Raw genomic sequence first — 14,538 nt, 5'->3', positions numbered from 1 at the left:
ATCATAGGAGTTCCAGAAGATAAAGAGAGAGAAAAAGAGGCAGAAGGTTTATTCAAATTGTAAGCTGAAAACCTCCCTTATCTGGGGAAGGACAGACATCAAAATACAAAAAGTACAGAGAATTCCCATTAAATTCAACAGAAGTCAATCATTGCCAAGGCATATCATAGTCAATTTCACAAGACACAGACAAGGAAAGAATCTGGAAAGCAGCAAGGGGGGTGGGGAGTCTTTAACCTACAAGGGGAAGACAGGTCAAGTTGGCAACAGAGCTGCCCATAGAAAGTTGGCATGCCAGAAGAGAGTGGCAGGATATATTCAATGTGTCGAATGGGAAAAATCTACAGCAGGAATACTTTATCCAGCAAGACTGTCATTCAGAATAGAAGGAGAAATAAAGAGTTTCCCAGACAAAAACTAAAGAAGTTTGTGACCACTAACAAGCTCTGCAAGAAATATTAAGGGGGGGACCCATTTTGTGGAGAAAAAAAGACCAAAAGCAACATAGACTAGAAAGGACCAGAGAACATCACCAGAAGCATCCATTCCACGGGTAACACACTGGAACTAAATTCGTCTATTTCAATAATCACTCTGAATATAAATAGACTAAATATTCCAATCAAAAGACATAGTGTATCAGAATGGAGAAAAAAACAAGATCCCTCTACATGCTACCTATGAGAGACTCATTTCAGACCTAAAGACACCTGAAGATTGAAAGTTAAGGGATGGAGGGGCGCCTAGGTGGCTTAGTTGGTTAATTGTCTGCCTTTGGCTCAAGTCATGATCCCAGGGTCTTGGGATCAAGCCCCACACTGGGCTCCCTGCTCAGCGGGGAGCCTGCATTTCCCTCTCCCTCTTTCAGTCCTCTTACTTGTGCTCTTTCCTTCTCCTGCTCTCTCAAATAAATAAATAAAATCTTTTTTTAAAAAAAGAAGAATAAAGTGAGGGCTGGGAGAGCCATCTATCATGCTAAGGAACATCAAAGAAAGCTGTAGTAGTCATACTTATATCAGACAAATTAGATTTGTGTGTATGTGTGGGGTTTTTTTAACTTAAATTCAACTCAGTTAACATATAATATATTATTAGTTTCAGGGGTAGAATTTAGTGATTCATCAGTTGCATATAACACCCAGCGCTCCTTCCATCAGATGTCTTCCTTTTTTTTTTAATTTATTTTTTATTGGTGTTCAATTTACTAACATACAGAATAACCCCCAGTGCCCGTCACCCATTCACTCCCACCCCCCGCCCTTCTCCCCTTCTACCACCCCTAGTTCGTTTCCCAGAGTTAGCAGTCTTTACGTTCTGTCTCCCTTTCTGATATTTCCTGCACATTTCTTCTCCCTTCCCTTATATTCCCTTTCACTATTATTTATATTCCCCAAATGAATGAGAACATATAATGTTTGTCCTTCTCCGACTGACTTACTTCACTCAGCATAATACCCTCCAGTTCCATCCACGTTGAAGCAAATGGTGGGTATTTGTCATTTCTAATAGCTGAGTAATATTCCATTGTATACATAAACCACATCAGATGTCTTCCTTAATGTCCATCACCCAGTTAACCCATCCCCCACCAGCAACCCTCAGTTTGTTTCCTATAGTTAAGAGTCTCTTATGTTTTGCCTCCCTCTCTGTTTTCATCTTACCTTATTTTTCCTTTCCTTCCCCTATGTTCATCAGTTTTGTTTCTTAAATTCCATGTATGAGTGAAATCAAACAGTATTTGTCTTTCTTTAACTGACTTATTTCGCTTAGCATAGAGGGGGTAGATTTTAGGCTGGCTTTCCTGTCTCCTGTTTTGGCTGTCTCTTCAATAAACCCTTTCCTTGCTCCATATTCAATGCTTCAGTGATTGGGTTTGCTGTGCATCAGGCATATAGACTTGGGATTGCTTACCAAAGTATGCAAAGCCCCGATCTAACCAATAAATTCAACTCTTTCTTCTACAGAACAATGTTTAAAATATTGGAAGGTCAAGATATGCTTTCTTTAAAAGAGGATTATTGATATGATGTGGGATACAAAGAAATTTAAGGCAGAGTCCCTTCTCTCTTCACATTAGCAGCCTCATGGGAACTCATTCCTGGTAGTCAGTGTCTCCAAAATGCAATACCCAGAGTTGAACACAATATGAGCCAAGGAAAGCCCCAGAAACACAACCATATCCATCCAACTATGATCAGCTCAGACCTCCTGGCTTACAAGAAGCTGCTAAGCAATGGCAGCACCTGCCTGAGCTTTGAACCCAGCACAGGAGTTTCGACTGATCTCCAGCCATCAGCTACTTTCTTCCCCAGAAAGAAATACCTTGCTCTCTACCACACGTCGATAAGACAGCCCTGGTGGGTAGAAGAAGGTGACTGTGGTTCCATAGGAGTCCTCACCATCATTCCACACCATCACATTCATGTTCAGCTCCAGGGTACTCCCCACCACCAGGGTCTGCAATCTAGGTGTTAGGGGAGAGGACAGGAGATGATTCTGGGACTGGGGCTAGAAATAGTCTGGGGATAAAACAGAGGAAAGGTAGGAGAGAAATGGGGGATAGGGTTTCTGAGCACAGGCTAGAAATGTTAAGGAGAGCCAGAACAAGAGTTCCAGGTTCCAGAAGAGGAGCTGGGGAACCCAGGCAGGTCTAAGGGAATGGTATCTCACCCTGAGAAGTTAAAGGAAATGCCAAGGTCATCCTGGCAGACATGGTCAGTTCCACAATTCTTCTCAAAGGGGAGCTGAGAGGGAAGGCAAAGCAGGGTTTTCCCCAAGATCTGGAGACCACATCCTCCACTCCCTTCTGGAAGATTCCAATACCAGGACTTACAGAGGCTGTGAAGTATCTCTGAGCATCCACAGCCAACATAGGCCGAAGGCTTCCAAAGGAAGGGATAGGCTTGCCCACCAGGGAGAAGTTGAGACGCAAGGTGATGGGGGTGACCGTGTCCTCCACACAGGCCTAGAGGATGGACATTGAAGACAGCAGTGGCTAAGGAATGCATCTTTATAGTCACTAGCTGTGTCCTGTTCCCTCATCTGTAAAATGGGTTAATAATGATACCCAGCTGTGCTCAACTGCTGCAATTCTACTGTGTAGAACCTCTGTTTTGCCGGCTTTCTGCCTTAAACTCCTTCCCCACAGCATCCCACATGGTTCACTCGTTCTATTCAGGATCTTCCCAAAGTTGACCTGATCCAAGAGGTCTCCTAACATTTTCTCTGTTCTCCTCCCTATCTTTTTTCATAGCATTCATCATTACCTGACATCTATTATCTAGGAACTTGATTGTTTTTGGCCTTCTCTCAGAGTTTCCTGTTGGCATGACTGTTTTGTCCCATGCCATATCCCCAGGGCCTAGGACAGAGCCTGTCTCAGAGAAGCAACTCCTAAAAGAATCACAGCACATCATTCCATAGTTTTCTGAAGTAGTAATACTCTCCTAAAATCCAGCTGTGTAGCCTCAGCAGTTGTAGAGGGCCCATCCATTTATTCATTTGCCCACTCACTTACTCATCAGCTAACAAATGTTATGTACCTCCTGCATCCCAGGTCCTGTGCTGGGGCTAAGCCAGAGTGAGAGTCAGAACACACCCTGTTCCTTCCCTGCCCAGGCCACTGCCAGCCTCAGAATCTCTGCCATACCCAAGATTCTGAGGTCCCCTTACCAGGAGGAGCAACTTCACAGTCTCACAGTACTGTCTCAGGCCAAGGACTTGCACACGAGTCAGATTCCGGGTCTTTGTCTCCTCAAAGATGGCACGGGGACTCTGGCGGCCCGGGTCAAGAGTCAGGTCAAAGGTCACAGAGCTTTGGAGGTCACCTGTAGGGGAAAGGAGGGGATGAGGAGGGCTGAGAGAGCCAGAAACTCCCCAGGTGAACAAGGGTCAAGGCAAGAGACAGGTGTCCTGAGCTGAGGGACTCTAAAGGTCAGGATTTCTTGGGTCAAAAAGAAGAGGACTCACCCAGCCGATTCTTGGGACTTTCATAAATATGAAGGCAGACATTGGCATCACCCAGTGCCTTGACAGAGGAAGTCTTTTCCCGACACTCAGATATAGACCTGGCTATCTCTGTAGGTTTGAATTGTATGCTCATCCACACCCTGAGCACAGGTCTGGTCCTATGGGCAGAACACTGAGCTGAGGGCAGGCCCTTGGTCCCAGGAAGACAAACTGAGATAGGAATGAAGAGGCTGGAATCCTGGGCAGACTTAGAATGATCTGGAAATGTCTGAGGAGGACTTTTCTCACCTGAGCAGCAGCACTTGTCTCCGGGCGCCCACAGCCAGGTCCACCAGTCCATCCATGGTAAGGTCCTGACCCCCACTCAGTGACTGCCCAAAATACTGGAGGCTGGGGGAGAGCTGGGAGCCTGAGATCCTCTGAACAGAGAGGAAAAGGCAAGTCAGGTTGATGGAAACAAGTTGGAAATCAGCAACAAAAGGAACAGGAAGGGGCAGCCCCGGTGGCGCAGTGGTTTGGTGCCGCCTGCAGCCTGGGGTGTGATCCTGGAGACCCGGGGTCGAGTTCCGTGTCGGGCTCCCTGCATGGAGCCTGCTTCTCCCTCTCCCTCTGCCTGTGTCTCTGCCTCTCTTTCTGAGTCTACGAATAAATAAATAAAATCTTAAAAAAAAAAAAAGGAATAGGAAGGTAGGAATGAGGGAGACAGAAAGAAGAGGTGAGCAGTGAAAAGATGTCACCAGCAGTACCTATAAAGAGGAGTGGGGTAGGGAAAGATGACCAGAGAAAAGGAAAGATCCCTAAGACATCAATAAAGAAGTTGTGATTGAAAGATTGGCCTGGTGACCTATGTCTCATTCATTCATTCATTCATTCATCTACTTAGACTCAGGTCCAGTTCTGATTCCTCTCATGAACTATGAGGCCTTGGGACAGGATGCGATCTTACTGTGCATCAGTTTCCTCATCCTTCACATGGGGATAATGCCTTAGAGTTTAGCTGTGAGTAGCAAATGAATTAATGCATATAGTTCTGTGAACAGCAAAAGTCACTAGTCGCTGATTATGATGAGTATTACGGCTAGAGAGAACTCAGAGTTCATCCAGCCCCACTTCCCACTTTGCAGACACTGTTCAAGGCTACACCGCCTTTAAGAGGCCAACTCCAGACCTAAAATGAGATCCTCTGACCCCATGCCCAAGACCCCTTTTGCTCCCCAGGGCCATCCTATCTCTTTAGAGGACAAGGAGGGAAAAAGTTGGGATGAGGCATGGCTGTACCCGTAAGAAAATTCTATGCTCTGGAAACTTGCCTCCTCTGTGAGCTCCTTCTCTTTTATTTCAATTGCTCTTAAAATGACCAATTGCTTGGAGAATGTGCCCTTTAAAATCCCTGGGTGCTGCTGAGACTGGCAGACATTAAGCATAGTAACAATAAAATAAAAGAGAAATTTGCCAACTACTAAGGATGTCTAGAAAGGAAGAGGTAGGTAGAGATAGTCCAAACCTGGTCAAGTGGCCTCATGCTCAGGAAAGCTGATCTTACCACCATATCCTCAGGTTGGTATGTAGGCCCAGTGGGGAAAAGGCAAGTCCTTCCCAGTCAAGTAATGTGATGGGATATATCATGGCAGAAAGGAAGAAAATCATGGTGGACCAGCAAATCTGGAAAGGCCTCCTCTTGGAGTCAACCCTTTCTGTTATAACTCAAGTGGTATTTTCAGTTGAGGGTGTTCATAGATATGCAAGAGGAAGTTAAATCAGTTGGTGTAGAATGAATGCAGTTTCTTGACATCAGGTATTATTGTCAACAAAGCCTTTAATTTTCTCCTTAAGCTTCCAAGTTCTTTAGAACTTCTTCAATTGTCAAACTATACTAACAATAGCTGATTATAATAGTGTACCACCTATTATACGCCAGGCACAGATGTATATTTATACTAGGTATATACTCTATATGTACTAACTCACTTAATCATCACAGCAGCAGCCCAGTGAGGTTGGTTCTCTTACTATTACCATTTTACAGATAAGGAAACTGAGCACAGAGAGCTGCGTAATGACGAAGATCATGTAGCTGGGAAGTAACAGTACTGTAGGGATCTCCTTTGATTTTTTTTCTTTTTTCTTTTTTTTAAGATTTATTTATTTATTTATGATAGACATAGAGAGAGAGAGGCAGAGACACAGGCAGAAAGAGAAGCAGGCTCCATGCCGGGAGCCCGACGCGGGACTCGATCCCAGGTCTCCAGGATCGCGCCCTGGGCCAAAGGCAGGCGTTAAACTGCTGAGCCACCCAGGAATCCCCTGACTTTTTTTCTAACAAATTTTTGAGATACAGTTCACATACCATACAATTTATTCTTTTAAAGTGTACACCTCAGGAATGACTGGGTGACTCGGTGATTGAGCGTCTGCCTTTGGCTCAGGTCATGGTACCAGGGTCCTGGAATGGAGTCCCACATCAGGGACTCCCCCACAGGGAACCTGCTTCTCCCTCTGCCAATGTCTCTGCCTCTTTCTCTCTCACCCTGTCTTATCAATGAATGAATAAAATCAGAAAGAAAGAAAGAAGAAAAAAAGAAAGAAAGAAAGAAAGAAAGAAAGAAAGAAAGAAAGAAAGGAAGGAAGGAAGGAAGGAAGGAAGGAAGGAAGAAAGAGGGAGAGAAAGAAAAGAGAAATAAAGAATATAACTCAACAGTTTTAGGATGTTCTCAGAGTTATGCCACCATCACCAAATCAATTTTAGAACATTTTCATCACCCCCCAAAAAAACCCATACCTCTCATCACTCACCCCCATGTCCCTCATTTTCCTGTACCATCACAACCTAACAACCCCTTATCTACTTTCTGTCTGTGTGGATTTACCTATTTACATTCATATACATAGGATCACATATGTGCCCTTTTGTTTCTGGCTTCTTCTACTTAGAATAACGTCTTGTCTTCAAGGCTCATTCATGTTATAGCAAATATTAGTACTTCATTCCTTTCATGGCCAAATAATATTCCATTGTATGGGAATTTATTTACGATAGAATTTATCTGTTCATCAGTTAATGGACATTTGGATTCTTTCCACCTTTGGGGTATTATCAATAATGCTACTATTAACATTCATGTATAATGTTTTATATGGACATAGGTTTTCAATTCTCTTGGGTCACACAATAACTCTGCATATAGCCTTTTGAGGAACTGCCAGATGTATTCCAAAGTAGCCGCAGTATTTTATATTCCCACCATCACAGTCTGAGGGTACCAAATTTTCTACATCCTCACCAACACTTGTTATTATCTGTCTTTTTCATTCTAGCCATCCCAGTGGGTATGAAGTGGTGTCTCGTGGTTTTGATTTGCTGATGACTGATGACTAATGATAGTTAACATCTTTTCACACACATATTGGTCCTTTGTATATCATCTTTAGAGAAATGTCTATTCAGAGTCTTTGCTTACTTTTTAATTGGGGCTTTCTTTAACTTTTACCAAGGGAAGAAAAGAAAGTCTCCCTTTCCAGGGAACCTTCCCCAACTAGACAGACATTTGGCAGGATTGCTGATGGTATAAGGGAATAGTCATATAGCATTTAGGGAAGAGAAAAGGAGAGTAGACAGGGAGACTGAGGCAGCCAGACCTAGACTGGCAACAGGGAGCGAACAAGAGACCAAGCACTGGGTTAGAAGTCAGGAGATTGGAACCTACCTCATCACCATTCATGATCCACTATAAAGCCTTGGACAAGTCAAATCACTGATCTTCTTCTCCTTGCTGCAGATTTCATTTCTAAAGTAGGCATGCTAATGCCTGGGCCTATGTACCTTGTAAAGCCACTGGGAGGTTAAAAGACCTGAGATCTCACTCAAAAATCAAGTCCTCATAAGAGCAGAGAACATACCAATGTGTTCATTTCTAAAATTCCACAGAGTTTGCTTGCTGCCTCCAAGGTGTCAGTATTGGGCAAAGGAAGTCAGATGAGATAAAGGAGAATTTTCTAGGTGGCAGCATAGAACACAGGGAGAAGCAAGGAAGAGGTTGTTGTAACAACAGGACCTGTGACTGGGCCTCACCTGACTGTGGGAGGAGCTGATGCTCGGTCCTGAGGTTCCATGAAATAGGTAGACAGCACCTCGGTTCTCCTGCTCTCCTGGCGCTCCGATGGCCACATCTGTCAGCTTGTCCCCATTCACATCCCCCAGCACTGTCAGGGCCGCCCCAAAACGGCCCCAGGGGTGGCCCTGCTCCCCACGGAGAATGACCTCACACTGCCACTTCACCCTCTGCAGGACAAAACCAGTGTCAGGTCCCAACCGAGGTCATCCCTCTACCCCACACCCAAGGCCCCACTCAGCCCAGACTCATCAGACACTCACCCCCTGGGGCAAGGGGCACACAGACACCTGGCCCCCCTGGGTCGGCTTGTAGTAATGGGGAGCCCCGATGAGGACGAGGTCAGTGTTGCCATCTCTATCCACATCCACTGTGCAGAGGGAGGCCCCAAAGTAGGAGCCAATCTGCAGGGCAGAGCCTGAAGTCACCTTGCCTGCTCCTGCCACAGGTACACCCTCTGGGACAGGTCCCACTTCCCCCCCAGCCACCAGGGCCTTCCTCGATGGGCCCCCAAGGCCCTTCATCTCCTCCCTCTGGGCCCTTAGAGACGCTGCCACCCTCATGTTCTGCTCTGGCTTCCTCGACACCCAACCTGGGTCCCTGAGACTTCAGCCTTCGGCCTCCATTGCTCGGATGCCTGAGTGAAGATAACGACCTTCCCGGTGTGCTGATGGCGGGGGGCCCCCAGGATCAGGCTCTGTACTCCCTTCCAAAAGGCCAGCTCAGCGGAGTAACCTGAGGAGAGCAGGCCTCAGCACAAAGGCTTCCTGCCCACCCCGTGAGCTCCTGCCCCCCAGGCAGCTCATCTCCCACCTGTGCCCCCAACCATGGCCTGTTCTCACCCAGGTAAGAGTCCCTCATGTCCACATTCTCTTGAGACATGTTGATGAAAGTGGGGCTCGTCTTTGGGGGGTACAGGAAGGCACCTCCAGACCAGCTGAAGCTCCCCACAGCCCCCAGAACTGGTCCATCCTGGGAGGAAAGGATTCCAGGGCTGAGCAGGCCTGAGCCAAAAGAAGCCAATGCCTATTCCAAAGCAAGGCCTGCCACAGACTCTGCTCATTATTTGGAATTCTTTTTCCATTCACTTCCTCCCACTCTCCCTCCTCCTACATCAAAGGCCTGAAAGAGGCCCCACTCACAGGTGTGAACACAGCGCTGAAGCCCTCCTGGGACATCTCCATTTCAAAGGAACTACTGCTTATGGTCTGCGTACCTGAGGGAAGGTATTATATACCTGGGTTCCAGAGGGAAAGATAGGCTTTGCCAAGACTGAAAAGGACATTAGAGGATCTAATGTTGGAGATTAATACCCAAAGGGAAGGGTTTGTGCCTATGACATGGGGGTCCAGGTTCAAGAAGCGAAAGTATTTACAGGTGAGGGTTTCTGAAAGGAGTACCTTTATCTGTGACTTACCCTCAATGGCAAAGATCTTCTCTTTCAGTTGGTTTTGAATGTCTCTCAAAGCATCAAAATTCTCCACTTTAAAAATGTACTCATGGGAAGGCTTCGATGCAATGTCATTTAATTCTTTCCAGGACTGCATCTTTTGAAAAGCTGTTCCTACCTGTCTCCAACAAAGGCCAACTCAGTGAAAACAATCATAAATCTAATATGCTTACCACATGCTGGGTGCCAATATCCACCAGTAACCCCACAAGGTCAATATTATTACACTCAGTATACAGATGAGAAAAATGAGGCTCAGACAGCATCAAGGAGTTTAGAGAAAAGGATCAGGGTCCCCGGGCTGGAACACAGCTTTCACCCTGAAGGTAGTCGATGCAGAGAGAGTGTGTGTGTGGCGGGGGGTGTCCTAGAAAGGGAAGTTGCCTTAAGAGGAAGCAAGGGGAGGAAGGGGCGGCAGAGCATGTCCACATCCTACCCCAACTGCATAGCGGATGATACCCGCAGCCTCAGCCATAGGGATGACATCTTCATAACCCAGGCTATCTCCTTTTTTCTGCCCATCGGTAATGACAATGAGGATCTTGGAGGCATCTTTTCGGGCCCCTTTTGAGGCACTGAACAGTTCGTTTCTGTCAAAGAAGAAGAGGATCCAGAGACCTGTGAACAGACCTGCTGCTAGCCTCTGATGCCTTTTGAGAACAAGGAGATGCCCCTTTCTCTCGGAGGCCTTGGTCCCACCCATAGGCTCCTAACTGGATGAGGAGACCACAGGCTGAATTTCAGTCCCAACCTTTCTCTCTCTCATGGAGAAAGATGAGGTCTAAAGGAACACCCAGATGCTCTAGGGAAGGACCACGGAGAAGTCAGGACTCACGTGACTATTCTGATGGCTGTGGCTGTGTGAGTGAGCCCTCCTAGCTGGGATACAGAATCCAACAGGGCTAGCGGGTTTGAGCTGTATGTGAAGACTTCGAAAGTGAAGTGCACCCGGAAATTGTTGGAAAACTGCATCAGGGAGAACTGGGAAAATTGCAGGGGGCTCGGAGCCAAGGCCACTTGACCAGAACCCCAGGCATTCCACCCCCAAACCTCCTACAGGGGGCCCTGCACATTTGCCATCCCTCCCCCAAGGGATACCTGGGTGCTAGGTCTCTGGAACTGGCTCATCACAGCCTTCACGAAATTCAACATCTTGATAAAATCACGGGGGGAGATGCTGCCCGAGCCGTCGATCAGGAACACGATATCCTGCTCTTGCTTCGGACACTCTGGGAAAGAAGGTGGGCCTAGTCCTCCAAGGAACACTCCCAGAGCCCAGGCCCTCAGCCCCTTGGCCATGAGAACTCACTACCCCCTGACCCAGGGGCTTCCCCAGTCCCTGCCTCGAACAGGGCCCTTTGGCCTCCTAAAGTCCTTAAAAAGGCTCTCTCTGTGATCCAGCTGCTCACACCTGTGTACCCAGCCTGGTTTATAAAAAAGTGACAGTTCTTCCAATCCAGAGAGTAAGAAGCTGGGAGCCAGCCCCTCCTTCTTCTACCTGTGGCTGTCTGCGTCCTTCTCCCGAACCCCACTCTACCTCTTCCCCCACACGGCATGATCCGGCAATGAAAGGAGATGGTTCCTGGTCAGAGTCTGTCCTCATTAGTCGGTGCCAAACTGTACTTTCGTTAAATATTTTTAATGTCATCCCTGGCAACAGCCACACACTGGCCCTATTCCATACTCAGCATAAATATGGGCCCCAAGGCCCCTCCTAAGTAAATTCAGAATTGGTCCAAAAAAAAGGAAGTTCTCCCAGTTTGAGAGGAGAGCTCCCAGCTTCCTTTTCTATTCAGAGGTTCCCACCAGGTGTTCTGAAGGGAGCCCAGGTTCCTATGGGTGTAGTCTAGAGTCTGGGAGGTGCTAGAAGAGCACTCAATTCAGTGGCTAGATGTCAGCCTCCCCAGGGGCCTGAATGTAAATGTGAAATCGGGGAGGGGCTTAGGTCTGCCAGGCTGGGTCAGAAAAGCTCACTCTTCTACCTCCTTATCTCTCATTCCATCAACAGTAGGGAAGTCAGGCCCTATGCCTCAATCTGCGCGCGTGCACACACACACATGCACATGTGCACACACATGCACATATATACATATGTACATGCATGCACATATACATATGTGTGCACATGTATATTTGTACACACGTGTTCACATATGCATACACATATACAGAAGCATACTCGTGCATACATATACTTGCATGCAAGTATACATGCAGACACACACGCATGCACACATATATGCTTAGGCACACATATATACATCCATATACATACACACACACATACACTCGCTCAGACTGTTTGCACCCTCATCATCCTTTCCCAGTCTGCTGCACAAACTAATTGGTTATACCCCAAGGTGTATTGGGTGAAAATAAATCCCCTTCTCCCTAAAAATAATAGCTAGCATTAATTGTGCCCTCACCACATGCCAGGCACTGTGCTAAACCGTGGCCGTGGATAATCATCTGTCATTCTCAAGGCTGAGTGTGTCATTGTTCTCATCTGACAGATGAGGAAACTGAGGCTCTGAGAGGGTAAAGTCATAGGAAAGTGGGACGGCAACAGGGCAAGTTGTGAAATCAGTAAGTGACTCCCCAGCGCATATTTGGAACCACTATCCCAACCAGTAAATATTTTTCTCCAGATCGCTCTTTTTTATCCATTCTAGAAAGAGTGTTTCTGGCCCACTGTACTCCAGTCACAAGTGTGTATGCTCCTCAAAGGAGCCAGTAGCCACCAACACTTACCCTGCAGGGCAGCTGGGAGCCTCTGGGCTTGCCAGGAAGGGGAGCCCAGCAGGAAGCAGAACCCAGTCAAGTATATGTTCTCGTTGCATGTATGGTGCACTGTGGGGCCACAGGCCTAGGGACAGAGGCACCTGATGGGAGGGGCTGCTCCTGCTTCCATCCCATCCTCCTATCCCAACACCTTCACCCTCCCCAAGACCCCTAGCCCCACTAGACCCAGGTCCCCATTCCTTCCCTCAAGACAGCTCCACAACCCCCGACAACTCACCAGCAGCTGAGAGGGTTTAGTGGAGGCTGCCAGAGACAGGCCCAGGGACATGTTCACAGCTTCCAAGGGGACTGAGGGGACAGATATGTGCATGGTCACCCTCAAGACAGAGGATGCTTTGTAATATCTGGGCAGGGATCACCTCAACCCTGCAGGACAAGGAGATCTGACAGGTGAAGGGGGCTTTCAGGTCTTGCTGGAGCCCTGGGGGTACAGGAGTATGATGGGTAGGGAGGCCATGAGGCAGTCAGGAAGCTTGTCTAAGGTTACGAGTCTCAGACAAAGCTAGAGCTGGGAAGTGGGTCTTCTGTGCTCCCTGCAGGTCCCCAAAGCATGGGGTCTGGACGTGGATCCCAAGGAGGAGCAGTGACTCACCCTGCAGTTGGATGGGCTCACACTTGCCGGTGCTGTAGTCACACTGGTAGAGGCCACCTGTTTGGTTGGCAGCCTTTATCTCCTGGGGGGCTCCAACTACCACCCTGAGGGAAACAAATAACACTGCAATTAAGAATGTAGACAGTGGAGCCAGACTGCTGCTCAGCAAGTTTGTTCCACCTCTCTAAGCCTCAGTTTTCCCATCTGCAAAGTGGAGATTAACAATAATTTAAGTTCCACATGAGAGGAGTTTTTGTCTGTTTTGTTCTCTAGTGTATGCCTGGCTCCTGAGACATTTAGTAGTAGGTGCTCAATAAATATATGTTGAAAGGTTGATGCCTACCTACCCCTATAAGGTTATTGTGAGGAATAAATCTGCTCACCTAGAAATACAAATCAAAACTATAATGAGATATCACCTCACACCTATCCTAGAATGGCTAAAATCAGCACAAGAAACAACAGCTGTTGATGAGGATGTAGAAAAAAGGAATCCTTGTGCACTGTTGGTGAGAATGCAACTGGTGGGGCCTATGGAAAACAGTATGGAGCTTCCTCTAAAAGTTGAAAATAGGGCAGCCCCGGTGGCTCAGTGATTTAGCGCCGCCTTCGGCCTGGGAGGTGATCCTGGGGTCCTCGGATAGAGTCCCGCGTCGGGCTCCCTGCATGGAGACTGCTTCTCCCTCTGCCTGTGTCTCTGCCTCTCTCCCTCTGTGTGTCCCTCACGAATAAATAAATAAAATCTTTAAATAAAAATAAAAGTTGAAAATAGGGACACCTGAGTGGCTCAGCGGTTGAGCGTCTGCCTTTGGCCCAGGACGTGATCCTGGAGTCCTGGAACTGAGTCCTGAATTGGGCTCCCTGCACAGAGCCTGCTTCTCTTTCTGCCTGGGTCTCTGCCTCTCTCTCTCTGCATCTCTCATGAATAAATAAATAAGATCTTTTTTAAAAAAGTTGAAAATAGAAATACTATATATATATATATATATATATATATATATACTATATATATTCAACAATTGTGCTACTGAGTATTTACCCAAGTTATACAAAAATACTAATTCAAAGGGATACATGCACCCTGGTGTTTATAGCAGCATTATTTACAATAGCCAAGATATGGAAGTGGCCCAAGGGTCCACCAATTGATAAATGGATAAAGAAGATGTAATAGAGATAGAGATGATAGAAATATTATTCAGCCACAAAGAAGAATGAAATCTTGCCATTTGTAATGACATAGATGAAGCTAGAGAGTATTATGCAGAGTGAAATAAGTCAGGGAAAAAGAATACGATATGGCTTCACTTATAAGTGGAATTTAAGAAACAAAGCTAACAAACAAAGGGAAAGAGAGACAAACCAAGAAGAGACTCTTAATTATAGAGAACCAACCAATGGTTACTAGAGGAGAGGAGCACAGGGGGATGGATAAAATACGTGATGGGGATTAAGGAGTGCGTTTGTCATGATGAGTACTAGGAGATGTATGGAATTTTTGAATCATTATATTATACACCTGAAACTAAAATAACACTATATGTTAACTCTACTGGAATTTAAGATAAAATAAAATAATTAAAATAAAACAAAATAGATCAGTGCCCACATAAAGG

The 14,538-nt window shown here is 46.5% G+C and overlaps 1 protein-coding gene across 1 annotated transcript in view; it reads right to left on the bottom strand.

The window, feature by feature from the left end:
• The window catches only part of ITGAX (integrin subunit alpha X), a 28,241-nt gene that overhangs the window by 12,645 nt on the left and 1,058 nt on the right, over nt 1-14,538 (bottom strand). The window contains exons 3-20 of the mRNA XM_077907417.1: nt 12,923-13,026; nt 12,548-12,618; nt 12,280-12,394; nt 10,627-10,757; nt 10,364-10,509; nt 9,965-10,118; nt 9,496-9,646; nt 9,221-9,294; nt 8,921-9,050; nt 8,671-8,813; nt 8,342-8,482; nt 8,039-8,248; nt 4,258-4,388; nt 3,970-4,127; nt 3,673-3,827; nt 2,834-2,965; nt 2,671-2,744; nt 2,323-2,464 (exon numbers count right to left, since the gene is read on the bottom strand). Of these exons, the coding sequence (XP_077763543.1) occupies nt 2,323-2,464; nt 2,671-2,744; nt 2,834-2,965; nt 3,673-3,827; nt 3,970-4,127; nt 4,258-4,388; nt 8,039-8,248; nt 8,342-8,482; nt 8,671-8,813; nt 8,921-9,050; nt 9,221-9,294; nt 9,496-9,646; nt 9,965-10,118; nt 10,364-10,509; nt 10,627-10,757; nt 12,280-12,394; nt 12,548-12,618; nt 12,923-13,026 (2,362 nt within the window). The remainder of the gene's footprint in view (nt 1-2,322; nt 2,465-2,670; nt 2,745-2,833; nt 2,966-3,672; nt 3,828-3,969; nt 4,128-4,257; nt 4,389-8,038; nt 8,249-8,341; nt 8,483-8,670; nt 8,814-8,920; nt 9,051-9,220; nt 9,295-9,495; nt 9,647-9,964; nt 10,119-10,363; nt 10,510-10,626; nt 10,758-12,279; nt 12,395-12,547; nt 12,619-12,922; nt 13,027-14,538) is intronic.

The sequence above is a fragment of the Canis aureus genome, chromosome 8 (assembly GCF_053574225.1).
Source record: "Canis aureus isolate CA01 chromosome 8, VMU_Caureus_v.1.0, whole genome shotgun sequence".
Lineage (NCBI taxonomy): Eukaryota > Metazoa > Chordata > Mammalia > Carnivora > Canidae > Canis > Canis aureus.
This window is presented reverse-complemented; position numbering and strand designations above follow the sequence as displayed.